Below are 15,410 nucleotides of genomic sequence, written 5' to 3' on the forward strand. Positions count from 1 at the left end.
CAGTGCCTGAAGTTGTGGCCCCTAAAGGGGTCTTGACTGTGCTGAACTTTAATGAAGTCACATATTTGCAGCTGTTGACATGTCTAATCTCCCCTCTGTCTTGGGGCGAAGGCTAACTCTATCATGTTTTACTGTAAGGCGTATTTTCTTCTAAATTAGAAACTCCTAGAGTTCATAAAATACCAAGCTTACTGTTCCGGTGTAAATTTGAATGGATCTGTTTCACTTGTTAATCCTTGCCTACAGGCTTAATCACGCAAGGAATAATCATTCAATATTTAAAAGGGCTTTTATGTTTCATTCAGGAAGATTTAAACAATTTGCCTTTAATCTTTTATTTGCCATTGAATCGGATGAACTCTGAGAGGGAGAGTCACTAGCCTGGAGCTATTGTGGAGTTGTGTGTGAACTGTTGTTGATGGAGTTTCCGCACAACACACTGGTGTGGAGTGCAAGAATGAGGGCAGAGGGCTGGGAACCAACACAACAGATGATTACACAGCTAAGAGCTTAGCAGTTTTTTTAAGCTAACCTTGGGGAATTGTTTTGGCCCTGATATAGTTTCTGCTGGAGTATAGGTCAAGTCTGAGCTAAAGATGGATGGAGCCGTGTTTCTCCTCCCCTTGGATACCACCCTCCTGCTCCTTAAAGACTGTGACTCCAGAGTTCATTTCTGACTGGAGTGTTTACTTGAAGACTTTTTAATGTAAGTGATTAGAGAGAGACAGAAGCAAAGGTATGATAGCCAAATAGATTGTGAAGGTGTAAAAGCCAGCGAGAAGATGCAAGAAAAGACAAGACCAAATGAGAAGAGCTCCAAGCTATAAAATGAAACGAGGAAAAATAGATCTTGGAGGTACAAAAGTGGTGAGAAGAGACTGGAGGAAAGGAGAAGAGAGGAGGCAAGGACAAAGGAGAGGAGAGAGGAAGCGAGAGGGGGCAAGGTTAGAGGAAAGGAAGATAGGTGAGAGGAGGCAAGATGAGAAGAGGTGAAGAGGCAGGAGGAGAGACAAGAGGAGGCAAGACAAGAGGAGGCTAGAAGAGAGAAGGTGAGAGGAGAGGAGTCGAGAAGAGAGGAGGTGAGACAAGACGAGAGGAGGCGAGACAAGAGGAAAGGAGGCGAGACAAGAGGAAAGGAGGCAAGACAAGAGGAAAGGAGGCAAGACAAAAGGAAAGGAAGCAAGACAAGAGGAGAGGAGGGGAGACAAGAGAAGAGGCGGCGAGACAAAAGGGGAGGAGGTGAGACAAGAGGAGAGGAGGTGAGACAAGAGGAGAGGAGCTAAGAAGAGAGGAGGAGAGATGAGAGGAGACCAGAGGAGAGGAGGCAAGACAAGAGGAGAGGAGACGCGACAAGAGGAGAGGTGGTGAGGAGGAGAGACAAGAGAAGGCAAGACGAGAGGAGGTGAGACAAGAGAAGGCGAGACAAGAGGAGAGGAGAGGAGGCGAGACAAGAAGAGAGGAGGCGAGAGGAGAGACAAGAGGAGAGTAGACGAGAGAAAAGGCTAGAAGAGAGGAGAGGAGGCTAGATGAGAGGAGGGAAGACGAGAGAAGATGCTAGAAGAGACGAGAGGAGGCTAGACGAGAGGAGGCTAAACGAGAGGAGGTGAGACAAGAGGAGGGGAGACAAGAGGAGGCAAGAAGAGAGGAGGAGAGAAGAGAGAAGGGACTAGAAGAGAGGAGGGGAGGCGAGACAAGAGGAGAGGAGCTGAGATGAGAGGAGGCAAGAGGAGAGGGGGCAAGAGAAGAGGCTAGAAGAGAGAAGGCGAGACAAGAGGAGAGGAGGAGAGACAAGAGGAGGAAAGACGGGAGGAGGCGAGACAAGAGGAGAAGAGGGAGGACAAGAGGAGAGGAGACGAGAGAAGGGACTAGAAGAGAAGAGGCTAGATGAGGTGAGGAGGCGAGAAGAGATTGGACAAAACAAGAAGATAAAAACAAAACTAGAACGGAATAGCCCAGAACTATAAGATGAGGAAAAAGGCTACACCATAAAGGTTTCAGAAAGTAAGAACAGAAGACACAACAAGCCACGAGAAGAGACAGTATGAGAAGAACAGAAGGATAAAACCAGACAGAGGAAAACAGAAACAAAACTAGAAGAGAGCAGTGCAGAGCTATGAGACAAGACAACAATGAGAAGAGACGAGACAAGAAGAATTGAGATACTAACCAAATGAGAGGAGCTCCAAGGTATATGTAAGATAGGGAAAAGAGTGAAATATACCTTAGGGGTGCAAGACAATGAAAAGAGACGAGAAGACAAGAAAGACAAAACTAAAAGAAATGAGTGTGAATGTATGATATGAGGAAAAGAGCCAAATAGACCTCTGAGGAAGAGCAGAGAATTTTTTGTAGAGCTGGTTTATTTTTTTAGGATAAGTCTCACAGCAGCACACTGTGTGTGAATACACGTGGTTGACAGAAAAGCCTTGGACAGGCCGGACAGCACCTGCATAACTGTGTGGAGTATAGTATAGTGAGTTTCTGTGTGATGCTGTTCATTCTGTAGTCAACCCAGAGGACCTGATGATGTCAAAGCCCTAAGGATTATTTCACAATCATTCACACTAAATACTTACAAGAACTCAAGGTTCAGGAAGTTCACACCAGAGCAACTTGCTGTAAGAAAAGGACATCCATCAGGAGATTGTGTTTGGCTAGAAACACAAGACTTACTCTTCGTATGTTTCTCTGATTCTCTCAGTTTTTTCCAAGGAATAGGAAACAGAGAAACTAATGTAAGCTGCTGCATAAATCATCATCTGAGCAACATCTCTATTTAATGCTTTCTGGTCTTGTTTCAATGTTTTAGCCAAAACACAGCCAAGTCTTTTACCTGTGTGGTCACCATTCATAACAGACATCGCCTGTCCAGATGTATTATGGGATTAATATGTTTATGCACACACAGGACCACTCAACATTCCTACTCCGGAAATGGGACGCCAAAAAGTAGCTGCTTGGAAACATGCAAACCACTTCATATGGGAATATTCTGGAAAGTGACTCGTAACTACACGTTATTTAATATAAAAACAAGGTTTCCGTGAGAAGATTCAATCATTTTCAGATATTCTCAAAACTTTCCTCAAGTTAAAACTCAAAAATGACTGTCTAGCACATTAGTAGGTTTTGGATTTCTCGTGGTTGTGACTGGTTGCTCATATTGTCCTCAACTCTGTTTAAGATTGCATACTTTTTGTTACAGTGTCATGCACAGAAACATCTTCAGTAAAATTAAAATTTGCATCGGCTCCAAACGTGGTGAGTGACACCTTTTAGATATTAATGCCGTCTTTCTCTGTTACCCAAAGAAATCTGACCTATTTTCATCAGTTCAGACAGGGATGAGTGTTAAAGTCGTTGCTGTCCTATAGATTTAGATGAATTTGTACCATGGCGTCTGTGTCCGGAGATCCGGAAAGCTCAGCTGATCCAAAGCTTCCAGGAAGAGCTAATCCTCTCATACGCATGCCACATGTGAATCACGTTTGTTTTCAACCCGAATGCAGACAAAAGAACAGGGGAAGGAGAGGAAGCATACGATTTTCTGCTTTAAGTGTGTGAAATGTAAAGGAAAAGCGTTTAGTTTGCTGGATTAGATCGGAAATCAAGCTCTCTTGTTGTTGATAAATTATGAGTGATAGGTGTGTTGTCATTATGGCTTAAGTTAACTAATCTTAAAGTTTTAACATGATTTATTAGAAGACTTCTCAGACTGATATTAAAATAGCGCACCAAGTGTAAATACACAGACTTATTTATAATGTATAATTCACAAATTGTCAATTAAGAATTAACATAATACCAAAAGTATATATATACAATTTGATCCAACTGGATCTTCTTTTGAGAAACGGTCAAATGGATATAAATTTATTTTTATAACTTTTTACATTTATATTAATGCGTTTGGCAGACACTTTTATATGAAGGCTTTCAGTGAAGTCTAGGTACCCATTTTATCAGTATGTGTATTGGGATTGAACCATGACCTTTGTGTTGCTAATGCAATGCTCAGTTACCTTCATTCTGTTTCACTTTTTAATGAGCTGTGATCGCACTAACCTCACCTGCTTATTCTGTTTGTATAAAAAAGGTTCTGTCTTAAATTATATAATAAGAAATGTTATGTAGATGTGTAATTTCAGTACATGTGAATATGACAAAAAATAGGGAATCTGCACACATTTAAAATATAAAACCATTTCATTGAGAAAAATATTTATTTAAAATATTTTAAAATAATTTATGATTCATAAAGCATGTGATAAAGAACAGTGCACTAAAAGGTGACTATACAACGTGACTTATAAACGTTTTAATTTATTTGGACTATTATCTTATCCAACAGGCAAAGTTGAATATCATTGCTGTCCTTATTTAACCAAACAAAGCATTAAAAAAGTATTAGACAACACAGTGTGTAATCATTTAAAAGTACAGTGTTTTTTCAGTTTCTTGAAAAAGATTGAATTTGGACATACAAGATTTCGGAAGGACCGCAATGATATAAAAATTACATATACTGTAAATATTCTCGTTCTTGGGATATCTAAAGGGGTCCCCCAGGGGTCTATTTTAGGACCTATTCTATTATTTTCTGTATTTTTATAAAAGTCGCTTACTTACCATTGCATTCTTTATGATCTGGTGGGTTGGACATCAGTGACCACCTGCAGAAAACAGCATTGGTATATTTGTATATATAAAGTCATGTTAGGTAAACTTTCAGCATATCTCTGTTCCCTCATCTGTCTCAATTCTGCTAGTTATCAACTACACTCGTCCAAGTGGTTGCTCTTTAATGTACCCAGGGTTTGGACAGATTTGGGGAAACTGCATTTTCATACTATGCACCATGGGCATGGAATAATGTCCAAAAAGATCTTAAATGTATTTATTGATATACACATTTCTAGTTTAAGACCATCATAAAAAATGTGGTAAAGGAGACATGTAGTTGTTTTTCTTGAGAGGTCCTTGTATTTAAAGGATTTTTGCATGACTGTATATGTATGTTTTTACTATGTTATGTATGGCTGCTACCCTGTATGTAGCATTTTAATATGTTGTTTATGTATGGCTGCTACCTTGGCCAGGTCTCTCTTGTAAAGAGATTTCTGATCTCAATGAGACTTCCTGGTAAAATAAAGGGTAAAATAAAATAAATAAATATAAACACAATGCTTTCTGCTGGGAACCAGATTATATCAGCTAAAGGTGGTCAAGCTGTTGTTGACTATCCAATTTGGTTCGCCAGGTGGTTGATAATTAAATTAAGCACATGACCAACTGATGACCAAGACTTATCTGATGACCAACCTGATTAAAAACTTGAATTCTTGAAATCTGCTAGAAATCATATTACACCAACTATCATCAGAATGCTCCCTAATACTACATTAGCTTATCCTGAAAGACATCTTTCTCATTTTAGGAATCTTCGGTCAGAAATTAGAAGAGACTGTTCGATACGAGCGTCGCTATGGCAACAAAATGGCACCCATGCTGGTGGAGCAGTGTGCAGACTTCATCCGGCGTTGGGGACTGCGTGAGGAAGGACTCTTTCGACTACCCGGACAAGCCAACCTGGTCAAAGAGCTTCAGGATGCTTTCGATTGTGGGGAGAAGCCATCTTTTGACTGGTACTTTCTCAAAAATATTCAGGCTCGAATGCATGAGTATACTTTTGCACTACGAACTTAACCCAAGATGATTATTTATTGTTTTATTATTTGACAAAACGTTTTGTATTTAAAAGTGAAGCTAAATGAGTTAGTAAAGCGTAAATGGGCTATTTGTATCACTCTATACTTTGAGAGTAAAGTAACCCCTAGCACATTGTTTTAAAATTTGTAGACTGTTGTCAAAGCTTTTTTATTCAATGACACTGCAGATACCACCAACAGCTGTCTCCAAATTTATTTTCAGTCTGCAGTTTTAGTGAGAGCTCCAAGATATGGCAGGGATGGCACGCTGCTTATTTAACACAGTTCATATATAGAACATTATGGTGTCTGACGCAAAGGTGATAATTTTAAAGTATAGTCATGCATGTGTGAGACTGTGGGTACAGATGCTTGCCTGCAGTACTAATGTTTAGTGTGTATGACACTGTAAGATTTAGGAGGAGTCTATAAATTCAGCTTGTCATGGTGTTTTCATGACCCCGGGTCTTTTACCGCATGGTTGCGCAGTGCCATCCTTCTACTTGCTCTGATTTAATACCGATTTAATTTCTGTTTTGATTACTTGATCTTTTAGGATAATGCACAGGGACATCTACTGTACATCCCATTAAAGGATTAGTCCATTTTCTTAAAAACAAATCCAGATAATTTACTCACCACCATGTAATCCAAAATGTTGATGTCTTTCTTTGTTCAGTCGAGAGAAAAGAATGTTTTTTGAGGATTTTTCTCATTTTAATGGACTTTAATGGACCCCAACACTTAACAGTTTTAATGCAGTTTAAAATTGCGGTTTCAAGGGACTCTAGGCGATCTCAAGCGAGGCATGGGGGTCTTATCTAGCGGAACGTTTGTCATTTGTGGCAGGAGAAATAAAGAATGTGCACTTTTAAACCACAACTTCTCGTCTTCCTCCGGTCCTGTGATGCGCCAGTGCGTCAAGAGGTCACGGATGACGTATGCAAAACTACGCCCCAGTGTTTACAAGTATGGAGAAAGAGGACCGTTCTGAGGTTTTTGTATGTGGAATGATACTAATTAATGTCTTTGTGTCAGTTTATTGTTTTAAATAGTCCGCAAATGTGCGTTTCATATATATATAAAACACGTGACCTTTCCACGGCATTACGCAAGTAGCTGAGGTCGCGCTGGCTCGTCACACAGCCAGAGGAAGAAAAGTTGTGGTTGAAAAGTGCATATTTTTTATTTTTCTTGCCAAAAATGACAATTGTTTAACTAGATACGACCCTTATGCCTCGTTTGGGATTGTTTAGAGTCCTTTGAAACTGCAATTGTGTTGGAGTCCATTCAAGTCTATAAAAATCCTGGAATGTTTTCCTCAAAAAACATAATTTCTTCTCGACTGAACAAAGTAAAGACATCAACATTTTGGATGGCATGGTGGTGAGTAAATTATCTGGATTTTTTTGAATAAAATGGACTAATCCTTTAACTGCCTTCATTCCCCCTGGCTAGATTGCATTGTCATTTAAAGTGGTCCATCTTTGTTTAAGTCTTACCTTTTACTTGCTGTTTCTTGTTGTTCATCTGTCCACTTTTGACATATTTTTAGGTTATTATATTTATATGACTCCTCCATCTCTCCATGCAGTAACACAGATGTACACACCGTGGCGTCCCTGCTGAAGCTGTATTTAAGGGAGCTACCCGAGCCCGTCATCCCTTTTTGTAAATACGACGAGTTTCTGGCCTGCACCAAATTATTCAGCAAAGACCAGGAGGCTGTGAGTCCTTTTATAAGATGTTTGGCCAATAATGTATTGCTTGTTGTGCAACCTCAGTTCTCTAGGGGGCGATGGAGAGTTGCCTTCAAATATCCACATTTACTTTTATTCAAAGTGATTTACAGTGCATGCATTTTATTAGTACAAGACTGTTGCCTGGGAATCAAACCTATGACATTTGGGCTGCTAACGCAATGCAACTGAGCTACAGGAACACTGCAAAAGGCTGAGTGCTTTATTATTAAGGTGGCTTTATTCTTTTAAACTGACTTTAAGTAGAGGTTTAAACTTACAACCTATAGATCAGCAGATTTGTAACCACTAAACTTCACCCTTACTACACGGCCCTCTTAGTTAACAGAACAAAATTAAGTTTACAGTACTTTTAACTTTTTTAAACTCCGCCTCTAACTATTCTTGTTTTATTCAAATTAAATTTCATTTCCACTATAGGCAGAAATATTGCGTTATAATTCAGCAGTATAATTAGTCGTCTTTTCTTTCATCCGTTTATTTTCATTCAAGTTTGGCTTGACCACTTTCAATCTGACTTTCAAAGTAAACTTTTACCTTGCACTGAATTTAAATTATTGCCCAACTGGTTTTAAACAAGGTTCATATATCTATGAGAGTCACTGTACCATGATGCTTTGCAAGTGAAATACATTTTCCCTGGCGCTCATTGTCAATGAAGGACAAGGCTTGTATTGTGAATAACAGGCTTCTCGTGTAGGCGAGACATATCGACCATACGCTCCAAAAACAGTTCTTGGTTAAAGAGCATCATTAAATCCAGATCATCATCAATTGTTAAACCCACTGACCCAAGACGAATCACATACTTTAATTAAATAAACTGCAAAATGCATATTTAAAATCAATTAGGAATATTTTAGATTGACTAAATGGGGGGAGGTTAAATTGTCTTTGGATTCATACGCTCTATGATCATGTTCTGTTTAATATTACAGAGTTTAAAATTGGATTATGGTAATCACATGAAATAAATGCATGAATGTGTTTTTTATTCAGGCCATGCATTTACTTTATTGATTTTTCTGTCTTTCTAAAGGGAATGAAGGAATTACGAGGACAAGTGGACGGTCTGCCTCTTGTGAACTACAATCTGTTAAAATACATTTGCAAGTAAGTGCATTCGGTGTTATTGAATTTAAAATACTTTGCATTGTTTTTGCCTGTTTTCACTGGCATGCAATAAACCATCTTTGTGTAATCATGATTAACTCATTCCCCGCCAGCCTTTTTTTGGAAAGTTGCCTGACAGCATTTTTAGTGAAAAGTTTCACAAAATGCCTTCCAGGAAAACTGTCTGCTAAAAATATATAAATATATCAAATGAAAGAACAGACCCTCTGCTTTCAAACAAAAAATAAAAAGAAAACAGGGGGGGGGATTCATCCTATCTATATTTTTTCCTTTGCTTATAACCTTTTAAATATGGGTAATTTTTCTTCAAAAATATATTTTTTTAGCAACAAGCTGAAATAATTGCATTTTTGTGAAGGCATTTTGTTAGAAATCAGATTCACAACGATTATCAAAACATACACTGATGGTAAAATTAATAAATCATTTTTTGCTTCAGTTTTTTATAAATTGGGTAAGAAGTGTGCCATTTAGTGGATAATCGCGGTATTACAGATAACCATAAAAACTAATCAGAAACAGGTTTTTTCATGCAAATGTTTTCTCTTAATTGACCAGATAACTCGTCAACGGCGGGGAAAGAGTTAATTTGCTGTTTAGACTTAATTTAAAAATATATATATATATATATATATATATATATATATATATATATATATATATATATATATATATATTTAACTGTGCAGTGAAGAAAAGTCTATATATATATATAATTTGTATTTTTTACCATGGCTAGTGATGACTTGCTGTTACTTATGAAACAGAGCTGAAGTTATATTAATTCAACTTTATTATTTAAGTTACAGCAACTCAATAGTCAAGATAAAAATAGTAAGTCGAAATGACTTGTAAATCCAAATTGATTACACTGTAAAAATGTATATTTATTTTACAATAGTTGACATACAATTGGAAATTCTACACTGTAAAAGTGAAAGTTGAATCTACTTAATTACTTCAGTTGGTAACTTTTTCAACTCACGTTTTTCACTTAACGTGAGAACATTTAAGATGAAAAAACTTTTTTTAGTTGTTACCAATTAAAGACATTTTTTTACGGTGTACCTAATTTACCTAATTGAAAATTATTCCTGAAAATCTTTATCCTTTAGTCATGAATACTGTACATCATTTGAGTAGACTTTCAGCAATTTATAAAAATGTTTTGTTTAGGAAGTGTAGAAACCTGACAAGGGAATTGAGGTTTTTGGAGTGATGTCTAAATACATTTTCGTTTGGCACACATTAAGACCTTCTGTCTTGGCCAGGTTTCTAGATGAGGTGCAGTCCTACTCGGGTGTGAACAAAATGAGTGTCCAGAATCTCGCAACAGTGTTTGGGCCAAATATTCTGAGGCCAAAGGTGGAGGATCCAGTTACTATAATGGAAGGTGAGTCTATTTATCCAAATACAAATACTGTGTGACCATGGTCATAAGTTGCACAGGTATATTTGTACCAATAGCCAACAATACACTGTATGGGTCAAAATTATTGATTTTTTAATGCCTAAAATCATTAGGATAATAAGTAAAGATCATGTTCCATAAAGATATTTTGTACATTTCCTACCGTAATTATATAAAAAAATATTCATTAATATTAATGTGTTGCTAAGGACTTCATTTGGACAACTTTAAAGGCATTTTTTCAATATTTAGATTTAAATATTAGATTTAAATAATAGATTGTTTTTCAATGGAAGGCTTATTTATTAGTTATTGATTATTTCGGATTATCTATAAATCTCAATTTAAAAAAATGTGGTCCAGGGTCATACAACATATAAAAAATAATAGGCATAAAACATATAAACAAAGTCTCATGAAATATACAAAATACATGGTATTATTGCAAAATGCATGTTAGCAATACCATCAAACAAACATGTGCATGACATTTTTTCATAAACAGCTACAGAAAAATATTTAGTTTTTTAGTATTTATAATTTTTGTTTCATTCATTCAAAACATTTCTGCCAAATTATTTATAAAAATAATGGTTTTATTTGCATTTATTAACTGAAAAATTAATGATGGTGGGTGGGACCAGTCCCACAACCCTTGTCACCCCACCCTCCGGGATTTCGACTTGTTTAGAAATGTTTAGAAATATTTCATGAATTATGTTACGACCCTTCTTTTGACTCTTTAATGTCTAAGAAATTATTGAAGGGGAACATTTTAAAACAGTTCAGACACGTCACCAATAATCACTATTAAAGGTTGAAAATTAACAAGAGACACAAAAAGCGAGAATTCAAAAATAAAAGTAATTTAATGTATTTAAGGGAATACATTGGATACAAAAAGTAAGAATTTATAAATACCCAAATGAAGACTAACAGAGGGAACAGCAGGATTGTGCCAAACAAAAAATAACAAAAACCAAAAAGAGCTGACTAAACCGAAACCCGTCTAATCCTAAACTAAAAAGAAAATAATAAAAGAAAATCTTCAACGTCTGTGACGTCGTAAACTAAACTATTCTGAACTAACCAAACAAAAACATACAGAGCGGCACAAATCCCTAACCTAATGTCAATGACAAAAGTATACTACATGTGTGCAAATGTAAACCACGTGGTGGGCTTACCTAACCCCTCTGAGTCGTAACATAGGTCACACATCTTTAAAGTTAATCATAAAACAGAAACAAACAGGTCACAATCAAATAAAGCAAAAAGTGTCTCTCCCGGACCGGCTGCAGCGTCTCGCTTAAATAGTGCGCTCTCCAGGTGTATCGTATCCTAATAATTAAAGGAACCCGACCCTCACAGTGGATGTCCAATCGACTATTCATTAATGATTGACAGATGAAAAAGCCAATCAGCACGTCGCCCTGCGAAAGTGAAAGCAAGAGAGAGGCAAAGAGAGAGAGAGAGAACACACACCAAAAAGATACACATATCCAAAAACATTTACACGTCCCTAGGGACGTAACAAATTAATATTTGAATATTATATTAATATTGCTATTACCAAATTTAAGCAAATATGCAAATAATATTTTTTCATAAGGTGGAAAAGAGTGATACTAATTGTAAAAAGAATTGTCTGTAAAAGAATCAATACCTTAATAAAAAGAAGATAACTAAATTGATATCCTAATAAAAATTGTTTGAATGACAAACATCAATGTCTGTTTCACGTATGCAGGCACAGTACTGGTCCAGCAGCTAATGGCGGTTCTTATCAGTCGGCATGATGTTCTGTTTCCACCTGAAGAGGATCAAACTCTGGAACTGATCAATAACAACAACAACGAGCCACAGAAACGGCCGTCAAATGGTCAGATACAAAACACAGAGAATAATAACACCAGCAGTGTACGACAGTGTACTTGGGACACGCCCGAATCTCCGAGCCGGGCACCCCTGGACAATGGTTCCCCCCGGTCAGGCAGCCCTCGTAACAGTTTTACCGGACAACGTTTTGAAGTGACCCGCAGCCCGCCCCTTACTGTAAAGAAGAATCCAGCATTCATCAAAGGCAGCGGTATCGTCACCAACGGTTCCTTCAGCTCGTCCTCGTCGTCCTCCGGCGAGACCAATCAGGAGAAGAGTCAGACTCTACCCAACATGGGAACCCTGCAGACCCGACGGACAGGTGCGATAAAAGGCCCGGGCACCAAGATGGGCGTTCAAAACGGTATCGTGCGAATGGGCGTGTCCAGCGCGGACGTGATGAGCGGGACTCTTAATGGGCGTAACGGGCTGTGGATGCCCAACGGTCACGTCACGTTGCGTGAGGGTAAAGCCCGGGACTCTGAAAACCAGCAAAATCGCCTGTCCACGTACGACAACGTCCACGTTCAGCACCAGACGCAGCACATGCAACCCAACCTGAGCAGCAGCTGTGAGGACAAGCAGAGCGTGGACAGCGCCACCTGGTCCACTTCATCTTGCGAGATCTCACTTCCGGAGAACTCCACCTCTTGTCGCTCATCGACTACCACTTGTCCAGAGCAGGACTTCTTTGGCAATAACTTTGACGACACGTTGTTGGATGGGCCGGTGCAGGAGGACAACGGACTGCCGGTGGACGACAGGGAACAGCGGACCAGTAACGGGGGCGGGCGGGGAAGCAGAGGAACCAGCAGCAGCGATAACAGCGAAACAGCGTTCGTAGTCGCTAATGGACCGACCAATCACAGTGCACTACACAGCCTAGTGGCCAGTCTCAAACAAGAAATGATCAAACAGAAGAACGAATATGAGGCCAGAATAAAAAGGTGAGAATTGTGTTTAACCATTAAAGGGGACATTTCATTTTTTTAAGATGTAAAATAAATCTTTGGTGTGCCTAGAGTACATATGTGGAGTTTTATTTCAAAATACCATATAGATAATTTATTATAGCATGTTAAAATTGCCACTTTGTATGTGTGAGCGAAAATGTGCCATTTTTGGGTGTGTCCTTTAACATGCAAATGAGCTGATCTCTACACTAAATGGCAGTGCTGTGGTTGGATAGTGCAGAGTAAGGGGCGGTATTACCCCCTTCTGACATCACAAGGGGAGCCAAATTTCAATTACCTATTTTTCACTTGCTTTCAAAGAATGGTTTACCAAAACTAAGTTACTGGGTTGATCTTTTTAACTTTTTCTAGGTTTATAGAAGCACTGGGGATCCAATTACAGCACTTAAATGTGGAAAAAGTCAGATTTTCATGATACGTCCCTTTTAAGCTCTGAGTATAGTTTGTTTTTTATGTATACGCAAATGTACGCATAGAGTCCTATGCACAGCCTTGCAAAGCATAGTTTATTCAATTCATACATGTACACATGTTTGACAAAATGCAAAGCATCTCCTGGGCTACAGTACATACTATATTGTCCTGTCCGCATATGCGTGACCTACGTGTACAAAGAAAAAATCCAGTGGTGCGCGTACACTGTATGCGGACCCTCGCGTATCCGTAAAACCGGCACTATACTTCTAGCTTTACTTTTTTAGTGCTTGAAATTACTTGAAGCCAAACTTACAAATAAAGATTCAAAGGTTTTAGTTAAAGTTTAAGTTTTGGTGAAGTTGTAACCCCCCACACTTTTTCTTTACATTTGTGTAGCATTGAACTTCGAAACCTAGAGTTGGAGACGGTGATGGCTAACCTACACGAAGAGCTGGACCAGGAGAAGAAGAAATACACCATGGTGGAGATCAAGCTGAGGAACGCCGAGCGAGCCAAGGAAGACGCTGAGAAGAGAAATGAAATGCTTCAGAAAGAAATGGAACAGTTCTTCTCCACCTTCGGAGACCTGACCGCAGATCCACGGCAACCTGATAGAGCCAACACCATCTGGATCCAATGAGATGATGCAAGTCTATGCGACCTATACCATTGACATTTATGACCATTTTTGGTTACATCGTCTGGGCTGTGCTCAGACAAAATGTGTGTAAATGAACCTTTACTCCATCTCAGTCACTTTCACGTGGTGCAAATGTTCAAGACAGCAGTGCGAAGTCTATTGAGCCAAATTTTAGTACTGAACTTGGACCAGCCGTAAGATTGAGTTTGGAGGTTATTGGATGATGCAACTTAGATCTCAAGGACAAAATGAGAGGGCATTTTTGGAAAGACAAAGCATGTTAACTTCAGATAAAGGAAAGAGAGTCTGCTTTTTAAGAGTGATGATGAAGAGGAAATCCTGACTGTTCTGCTTTTGAATAGAAACGCCTGAAGGACAACAAAAGCACGAATGTCACTCGCATTCTTTTTGTGATCCAACCAAATGTGTCCTTGAACTGTCACTGTGTCATGTATTCACTTTGTGTATATAAGGCAAAAATTCCAAGATGAAAAACAATGTCTGTATAAATGCAAACTAAATATGTTAATGTATGTACGGATATTTAAAGAATTATTTGTGTTACATATACATTTTATATCAAGGCTGTTCCTTGCACTTACTATAAATTGTGGTACGAATATGAGATTCCTTGATAAAAAGTATCCCTTTTGAATTCATCATTACATCACCAAAAAGTAGACCAATGGCGTAATGGAGACTTTCATAACATTGTCAAATTGTGTTAAATTGTGCCTATCTAAAATAATTTTACTATACTACAGTGTGGCAAATATACTTCATTTTTACATCAAAAACGTTTGTGTAAAGTCATATAAAACTGAAATCTCCGGTGCTGTAGTAGACTTTCTGTAGCTAAAATTGAAACTGATTTACACTTGACAGAAATACAAGGATGAACCAGAATATATTTCAGCACAAAAAATATATAACGTCTGCCTGTCCTGGTACACAGTGAGCGCTTCTGCATGATTGACGGAGACCCCAAAATGTCTGGTACGCCACTGAAGGAGACCTGTAAATACTTTAGTAAAACATGCAAATGCTTATTTTTGTGCTGCACATCATTTGCTTTACGCTGTGCTAGAAAGGCACGTCTGATCAAATGAAGTGACACAGGTGATACATGAGGTGTGTTCGCCAGCTCTCACGTCACATCATCTGTGTTGACTGTTCTTTGTCTGTTTGTAATGGATACTCACAGCTGTCCATGCTTCTACTGTAACCTCATGCATTCAGTGAAATGCGAATTAAATTAAATTATGTGACTTCTGTGCCTTTATGTCTTCTTTTATTGTCATAATAAAAACAAACGATGCTAAACGGCACTACAAGTGGTTCCTGGCCCGCAATCACAGAGGAACCATTTTAACCATATAGCGCAGATTAAGTTTCTGTGTAGCACTGGTGTAAAACCATACACTGTTAAAAATAATATGCCCTATCTACTCAATAAAATTGTGGCAACAGATTACAAGCAATATCATT

At 38.3% G+C, this 15,410-nt stretch overlaps 1 protein-coding gene across 4 annotated transcripts in view; it reads left to right on the plus strand.

Moving 5' to 3' along the window:
- arhgap24 (Rho GTPase activating protein 24) overlaps positions 1-15,199 on the plus strand; it is a 139,047-nt gene extending 123,848 nt beyond the window's left edge. For all 4 annotated transcript variants that reach the window (XM_073871465.1, XM_073871464.1, XM_073871466.1 and 1 more), the window contains 6 exons: positions 5,438-5,645; positions 7,303-7,435; positions 8,508-8,581; positions 9,874-9,995; positions 11,764-12,838; positions 13,679-15,199. In XM_073871465.1, coding sequence (XP_073727566.1) covers positions 5,438-5,645; positions 7,303-7,435; positions 8,508-8,581; positions 9,874-9,995; positions 11,764-12,838; positions 13,679-13,922 — 1,856 coding nt within the window. In that variant the 3' untranslated portion in view covers positions 13,923-15,199. The remainder of the gene's footprint in view (positions 1-5,437; positions 5,646-7,302; positions 7,436-8,507; positions 8,582-9,873; positions 9,996-11,763; positions 12,839-13,678) is intronic.
- The last annotated feature ends 211 nt before the right edge of the window (positions 15,200-15,410 follow it).

This window comes from Misgurnus anguillicaudatus, chromosome 9 (genome assembly GCF_027580225.2).
Source record: "Misgurnus anguillicaudatus chromosome 9, ASM2758022v2, whole genome shotgun sequence".
Classification (NCBI taxonomy): domain Eukaryota; kingdom Metazoa; phylum Chordata; class Actinopteri; order Cypriniformes; family Cobitidae; genus Misgurnus; species Misgurnus anguillicaudatus.